Source organism: Equus przewalskii, chromosome 11 (genome assembly GCF_037783145.1).
Source record: "Equus przewalskii isolate Varuska chromosome 11, EquPr2, whole genome shotgun sequence".
Lineage (NCBI taxonomy): Eukaryota > Metazoa > Chordata > Mammalia > Perissodactyla > Equidae > Equus > Equus przewalskii.
In genome coordinates, this window is record NC_091841.1 from 12,764,500 (window position 1) to 12,773,190 (window position 8,691).

At 32.8% G+C, this 8,691-nt stretch overlaps 1 protein-coding gene across 1 annotated transcript; it reads left to right on the forward strand.

Moving 5' to 3' along the window:
- The first annotated feature begins 5,940 nt into the window (after window positions 1-5,940).
- On the forward strand, window positions 5,941-6,885 carry LOC103562679 (olfactory receptor 8K5). The gene has a single exon (XM_008537800.2). It carries the CDS (start codon window positions 5,944-5,946, stop codon window positions 6,883-6,885), a length of 942 nt encoding a protein of 313 aa, XP_008536022.1. The 5' UTR covers window positions 5,941-5,943.
- Window positions 6,886-8,691: the final 1,806 nt, after the last annotated feature.

Consider the following 8,691-nt stretch of genomic DNA (forward strand, 5'->3'; position numbering starts at 1 on the left):
AAAATATCTCACTACGATTCTATATCAATCAAAAGCACAGTTGAAAAACTGAAAGAAATATTTGATTTACTGATCTGTTTCTAGTAATGACCAAGTAAGCCTCGTTAAGATACACCACCCACAGTCAAAAGCTAACATCGTAGGGGGAAAAAGAAGTACTAGAGAGAAACCAAAATCAGGTAGATTCTGAAAGTTATTAGACATTAACGGAATGGGTGATTTTCCCATTTTACAACTTCTGTTTTGAGGAATTCCCCAGTCTGTATCATTCAAATAGAAATCTTATATATAACCCACAGTATTTCTGATCTAAAGAACAAGACAGAGTTTGGGACAACCCCAACTATAGGAAACTTGGGGATGAATTCCAGAAAGGAGACAGCCAGGGAAAGTTAGATCTGTATTCTGTGTACAAACTCTGTCCACTTCACTCACCCTGAACTTTGTATGTGTGGGGCAGATTCCAGTAGCTCTGACAAGGCTAAAAATATGAATTGATATTTGTATTACCACCCATGAGACAGAGTTTGCAGTCTGAATAAAACCATGTTAACTTCCTGCTAAAATTAAAAAAAATAGAACACACAAAATCAACACTCCTAAGAAGAATATAACAAAATTCAGACATCTTCACAGCATAAAGCGCAATGTCCAAGATAGAATCCCAAGTTTCTTGACATGCAAATGTACAGGAAAATTAGAGGGAGCCTTGAAGTGGTAACAGAGAGTGGTTCTTACTTCTCCTGCTCCTTTTTCCAAGTTGGGAGAGTTATGTGTAACTGGTGTTGCGGTTTTATTAGCTTTCTTGTCTCTCTTACACTTTCCGTCTCTGCATCTAAATCTGTTTTTATATTTATAGCTCTTAATTGGGAGAGAGTTTTCTGTCCTCTCTGGTGTAGTACATTTCTGCTTTGCAACACTGCAGGATCTTGGGCCAAAGAACTAAGTATAAAGGTCAAAACAATGAAACTTCTAGAAGAAAACCTGAAAAAAGTAGTTTTTTCTAGAGGACAAATAAAATATCACCAGAAAAAACAACCCAAATTAAAATGGGCAAAAGTTAGATACTTTACAAAGATGTATGAATGACCACCAAGTACATAGAAAGTGTTCATTATCATTAGTCATCAGTTAAGGAAAATTAAAATCACAATGGGATATCATTTTATATCAATCTTCAATTCTAAATTAAAAATGTATAAAATAACAATAAAATAAATTTAAAAATTTTTAAAAATTAAAAAGATCTCTAGTCAAATATTGGCAAAGAAGTGGGGGAAACGGGACTAACATACATAGCTACAGGTAATGTAACATGCTACCATAAGTTTGGAAAGCTGGCAGTTTCTTACAAACTTAAGCATCCATTTACCCTGTGATATAGTAATTTCACTCACAAATATATAACAAAGAGAAATTAATGCATATATCCACAAATATACTTAATAGGAGTATTTACACTAGACTTTTCATAAAAACCCAAATCTCAAGTACCCATGGTTAGAAGAATAGTTAAAGAATTGTGGTATATTCATGCAATGGGATATCATGCAGCAATATAAACACAACATGGATGAATTTTAAAATCACTATGCTGAGTAAAAGAAACCAAATTGAGAGTAGGTATTGTGTGATTCCATTTACATGAAATTCAGAAACAAGGAAAATACATCTAAGCATAGAACCAGAGTGGCTTATGCTGGGAGTGTGAGGATATTATTTGAGGGTTATGGTATGAGGAAAATTTCCTTATGAAGGGAGTGGCCTAGGATGTGGGGAGTATGAAGCATTAGGGAACTTTGTTCCGTGTTGAAAATGTTTTATATCTTGATGTAGGTATTAGGAACAATTAAACACATTTTTTCAAAACTTACCAATTTGTACCATTTAGATCCATGTACATAAATCTACCTTAATTCTTGTACAAAAGAAGTCATAGAAAAAGAGTGCATGGGTAAAGTTTATGAAAGAAGGAACGTGTTATTTTATATTAGATTTTACGCTCAGTGAGGTTTTCATGAACATTGTCCAAGCAGTGCTGGAATCTCAGTTCAGGAAATACTGCATTTGAGACACTCTTTATAATAACACTTTGCATTATAATAACTGTTATGTGTTTGCCATATGTAAAGACAAGGCATATATATCAGTTTTCTAAGATGAAACATTAATTTCAAATCTTATAGTTATCAATCATATGACTTTGGGCAAATTACATAGTTTATCTGAGCTTAGTGTCCTCTGAATACAGTAATAATAATATCTATCTCACAGGTTAAATGATATGGTTTTAACTCAGTGCCTACTACATATTTTTGTTTGAACAATAAATTCAAAGAAAAAATCCCATGTGATGATAGTAATGTCATTTACAGTTTTTGAATAGTTCCAATTTTACTTGGAGAAATCTGATGTCAAAGTATTTTCCACTGATACTTTAATCATTGTCTCTGTGTCAAGGGAGTAAGTACATTTACATCCTGTAGGTCTCCTTGAAACTGTACAGATAATTTATGTTGTTTTGTTCATTTCCTTGAATCATCCCTCTAATTTTCTCACTAGGGAATATGTAGAGTGTTCTGCATAATTAGTAGGCAACAAAAGGCAATTTTTAAATATCTCAGATGGTTTTGGCATAATCATCTGAGTGAATTACATGCTACTTCCTCAGTGAGCATTACAAAGAGAGAAGAAGCATAAATTCTCCCTATCCAAAGAAAAAATAAGAGTAGTTTGGGAGAAGAAAATTCAACTCTTCATTAAAGGTGAGTAAATAGGAATTGCTGTTGATTTAGATCACCACCTGCAGGTGTGGGTAATTTCCTGCGATTCCTAGCTTCTGACCCTGGACACTCTTATGGTCACCGACAGCTGATTCTTTACATCACAAAAATTTCTTATCTCCTTTGTTAACTGGGTTTCCTGGAATAGTATGGTATTTTTAGGGCATTAAATCCTGTGAATTGACTAGATGTCATAGATCCATTTGATTTGTGAGAGTTAATAGTGGCACTTGGATATTGCAAGTGAAGAGAAAGTTAGAAATATCTGAAAAAAATCATCATCAATTTCACCTATTAGAAGCTATTAAGATTAAGATTTGCAGATAAAACACAGAATGCCCAGCTACATATGAATTTTAGGTAAATAACAAATCATTTTTAGTATATGTCCTATGTAATATTTGATAAGTATTCTTTTATATGAATATACCCAATGAAATATTTGAAAAATAACATTTTAAGATATGTATTACCCATGTAATATTTTATAAACTGCAAATAATTTTTATATAAGGATATATATATATCCCTATATATAAGGATAATCTCCCATGCCTGAACTTACAGATTTTTCAGTTGTTTGCTTGTTCTCCCTACTGGTTGCTGACTACTCAGTTTGTTTTTTACAGAATGGACTTTACAGACTGATTGAATAGACTGACAAATAAATAGAATGATTTGTAAGAGTTATGGCGAAAGCCCTCATCCTCAAATAATTCCTAACTGTTTTAAGATTGAAAAGTCAGTCATCCTTTTGCATCGTTGTTATATCTTGTCTGCTCTAATTGTTAGCTCAAATGGAACTATTTAAAATGTATATATCAAGATGTTCAAAACTGATCAGATGTATCCTTTTCTAAATGAGAAGAAAGGGCAGGGTACTACCGTAGTTTTAAGATCCTGATAAAAATTCTTTTCAATAAATACCCCAAAGTGGGATTGCTAGATCTTATAGGGAGTTACTGAATTAACAAGCATAAAGTTTCAGTTAGGCAAGATAAATAAGATCTAGACATCTGCTCTACAACATTGTGCCTCTAGTTAACAATACTGTATTGTACACTTAAAAATCTTTTAGCAGGGTGGATCTCATGTTAACCATTCTTACCACAATAAGATAAAAATTGAAATTACAAAAAGAAGAGTGAGCAGGGTAAAAGAATCCAGATATATTTAGAGGGAGGAGGAAAATTGAGATAAAAATCAATAAACACTAGAATAATTCTTAGCAAAGAATTAAAGGCTTCAAAGTGATGAGATTGGTACTGGAATTCTGAAATCCTTTGCCTAACCCAGTGTATCTTGAATTCTTTAGGAAAATCCATGATAGCAGGCCATGAAACACTTGGTTCTTATTTATGAAAGAGGAAAGGACATGAAAGCAGAGTGAGACTCAATGGAGAAACAGCAGACAGCTTCAACTAGAAAAAGGGATAGAAGTGGCTCAGCAATCTCCAGTAGTACCTTCCTCCCCCAGCCCCCTTTTTGGTTCAGACTGATTAAATCAACACCAAACATTAGCAGATTCCTAGAATTCTGCCAAATGTCACAGGGTGGAACCAGATTGACCTGCTCCAAACATTGGGTTTGGGTCTTGTGGTAGACTTCCATAAGGTTCTACTTGACAGCAGTGTAGGCTAAGGCTGAGCATTACATTATATTATAATAATTTCATCTTGTGTTTTAACTGACAGCATTTTGAACTCTAATCATTCCTTCAACTGAAAATTGTGCTCATAGAGGCCCAGATTTTTGTTGAGGAGAAACTGAATGTGAGAGAAAGAAAATACGAGTGGATTAAGCTAAAGCAGCTTCACTATCTTCAATCAGAGAAGTTCCACTTTGTTTTACTGACTTCCCATGTAAATTCTATGAAATGAAGAGGGCAGGACTCATCACTGAAATATTTTAAAATCAGTGCTATACTTTATGCATACTTCATTGTACAATTTAAGAAATAAATTGGCAGTAATATGAGCTGTAATAAATGCTCAAATAGATATTTTAAATGCCTTATGTACCAATAATATCCACAGTGAAGGAATTAACCTATGCATATAAATCAGGATTTAAAGGAAATAAGGAACATAAAATTAAATATTCAAAATCCCTGAATATTGATATAAATCATATATTTTAGCAGGAATGGATCCAGATCTTATGCGTCTTGAAGCTAACACTAATTTGAAGGTTTTATTTTCAAGAAAAAGAAATAAAATTGTACGTGTAAGTTGAGACATAAATGTGAATATTTATTTAGAATGGCAAAATAATTATAAAAGTTCAGTTTTAAAAACATAGTGACAGATATCATAAAATCTATAAGTATAACATTTTTATTAATGAAATTGCAGACATATCTCAGCATATTTGGTGGCAGGATTGGTCTTGGAAGTCATTCCTACACCAAAATATAGCATTATTCAATGATAAATGTAATTGATTTTTAAACATATAACCATACCATTTAAGTATAAAACAAAGTATTATTAATTCAGTCTTCCCTTTGCTGGACCTTACAAATGTTTGCAGACATGCCAGAGCATCCTGATATTAGTTGAAGCGTGATGGACCAAAAATTGAAACGAAAAGAGAAAGTGGGCTTAATGGATCAAGGTTAAAATATTTTACATTTGCAACTTTTACAAAGATATATCTCCTTGGTGAGTTTGTTGCTAAGGCCTCACCCAGGTCCTTGAAAGTACAGTTGAAGGAATCTATATCTTAAATTTCATTAGCTTTCTATTATCTTTACCTCTCTCTTTACGAGTATCAAAATTCCACAAGAATTTCAGACAAGAATGGAAATGTGCTAAATTAAACTTTTGATGCAATTGCATAGAGAAAATAAAGTCTAATACTTCTATATTAATTCCTACATGGCATTTTAGATCAATGCATATGTTCCGAACATTGCTGAGTCTGCTTGGCGTTTAATCTGTCATAACGGTGCATGCGTTTCATATGGATCCCTCCTCTTGGGAAGTAGAAGCTTCCATCATTTGTTTTAGTTTTAAAATTAGACATGAGAATTATTTTTATACTCCTTATTATGAAGAAAAACCTCCATTCTGTCTAGAAACATAATTTGTTTACATGGCCCTACATGAAAGCTAATAACAACCTCTCTGTTTCTTCCCACAAGAGCTAACTGGGCTAAATGAGCCAACAGAATCTAACATTGCTGACGGAATTCATTCTGATGGGAGTCACAAGGCAGCCTGAGCTTCAGGTTCCCCTGTTTGGAATCTTCCTCATCATCTACACAGTCACAGTGGTGGGCAATCTGGGCATGATCATCGTGACCCAGGTAGATTCCCATCTACACACACCTATGTATTTTTTTATCAAACACCTGGCTTTCATTGATCTTGGTAACGCTACTGTCATTTGTCCCAAGATGCTGGTAAATTTTGTGGTGGATAAAAATACCATTTCCTATTATGCATGTGCCACACAGTTGGCTTTCTTCCTTATGTTCATAATCAGTGAATTTTTCATCTTGTCAGCCATGGCCTATGACCGTTATTTGGCCATCTGTAACCCTTTGCTCTACAATGTTATCATGTCCCGGAGACTTTGTCATGTGCTGGTAGGCATTCCATACGTCTATAGTACCTTTCAGGCTCTAATGTTTACTACTAAGATTTTTACATTGACCTTCTGTGGCTCTAACATCATCAGTCATTTCTACTGTGATGATCTTCCCTTGTTACTTATGCTTTGCTCAAATGCAAGAGAAATAGAATTGTTGATCATAATATTTTCAGCACTGAATTTGATCTCTTCCCTCATGGTAGTCCTAGTGTCCTACATACTCATTCTGATAGCCATATTTCAAATGCATTCCACAGAGGGGAGGAAAAAAGCTTTCTCCACATGTGGTTCTCATTTGATGGTGGTGGTTGTATTCTACGGGTCTCTACTATTTATGTACATGCAGCCCAAATCCACTCATTCTTTTGATACTGATAAAATGGCCTCTGTGTTTTACACTTTAGTGATCCCCATGCTTAACCCCTTGATCTACAGCTTAAGGAACAAAGAGGTAAAAAATGCATTTCACAGAGTTTTTAAGAATCAGTGCAAACTTTGTAGCTAATATTTAATGCAGAATGTTGTTTTAATAAACTATGAAAAAGGCAAGTGTCACTTGATAATTTTTCTCATAGATATAATTACATTTTTTTGGCTCCAGAGCAAAAACTAATTATAATGCACAAGTAGATTGTTTCCCATATATTCAGCCAAATTAATTCTCATATTTTAGACCTCAATTAATTGTCACTCCTTCCTCAATATTCCCTTGTTTTTGATTCAATGTTCCCTTTAGTGATCCAGTAGAACCTCATATTTCTCCTAGTGGAAACTCTTATCAAACTCGACATCAATAATTTATGTGTTTGCTTCTGTCAGTTTTTTTTTAAAGCATGTATCTTCTGAATCTTGTTTTCATTGTATTTTCTGAACCTAAAACAACAATGTAAACAAAATGAGTCTCTTGCAAACAGCATATAGTTGGACCATGATTTTTTAAAATCCATTTTGCCTGTATCTGCCGTTGTAGAATTTAATCCATCTGCATTTGAAGTATTTACATTACAAAATCTTCTCGAGTTTGTGGCCAAACACTAGCTTGGGCACATCTACTCATGAATTTTGTTTAATTTTTCCCCTTTTTAATGTAGTGATGTTTACATTATTAAAAAAAGTTGATCTAAAGTGTTCTCATCCCAAAAATAAAAAAAAAAACTATGTGATGTGATGGATATGTTAATTAACTTGATTTTGGTAGTCTTTTCCCAATACATAAATATATCAAAGCATCATATTGTACACCTTAAATATACACACTTTTTGTTTATCACTTGTAACTTCAACAAAGCTGGACAAAAATTTTTAAATTAAAAAATAAAATAAAACATAAATTGAACACAATAGAAGAAACACAAAATTACATTTTATAATCATATTAATTTGTTTACCATTTAGTATAATTTTTAACAAATTCTATCATTTCTATTACTATTTACAAACCAAAAGTTAAGTTAAATAATATTAACAGCATTTCCCAATATCATCCATATGGAAAGGGCTTTAAAAAAAACATAATACATCATACTCCTGGCAACTTACTTTTCTTACATGAGAATTCACCATCAACATCTTTCTTAGCCAATAAACATTAGATATTATTTTGAATATCAGCATAAATGTCATTTTTAATATACAGTTGAGTATAGATCAATCACTTTGTATTTGGCCATACTTTGGGTGATGAACATTTGATTGTAGCTTTTTATTTGTTTTTCCACTATAGAAAATGCTGTAATGAACAGCCTTGTGATTATAACATAAAATACTATTGCTTTTTATTTCTAAAATAAATATATAAGATTCTGTCCAATGCTAATGATGAGATGTTGGTTCAATGTTTTACAAATATCCATAATAATTTGAGATCAAAAGGAAAACATTGAGAAAAGGTTCTATGCATTGTGATTTTTTGCCGAGTAATATTTTGTTTTTTTATTATCAAAGAAAGGATACTAATGTTTGCTGACATATCATTTTCATTGTGTGATGATAAAATTGCAAAACTGATAATAGGTGGGTAGCATCACATATTTGATATCATAGATACAACAAGAAGTGTTCTAAAACATTACCTTGTTTTCTATAGAAAGCTTACAGTATTCCTGATGTCACTGGATAGGGCCGTTGTCCCTTATTGCCACAAAGTACATTTTGTCATCATCATTGTACTGGTGAATAGTTTAGAAATAATGCTGCCAATTTATGTGACAATCTTTTAGTATTTGTACACTCTCAAATTCTTCCCAGAGCTAGAAACTTTAATTTTCTTTTGATTATTTATTTTCACTTCATATCTAATTAATGGCTTGCT

What these genes read in the sequence shown, in the direction of transcription:
- LOC103562679 (XM_008537800.2), top strand. Translation starts at nt 5,944, where the DNA reads ATGAGCCAACAGAATCTAACATTGCTGACGGAATTCATTCTGATGGGA.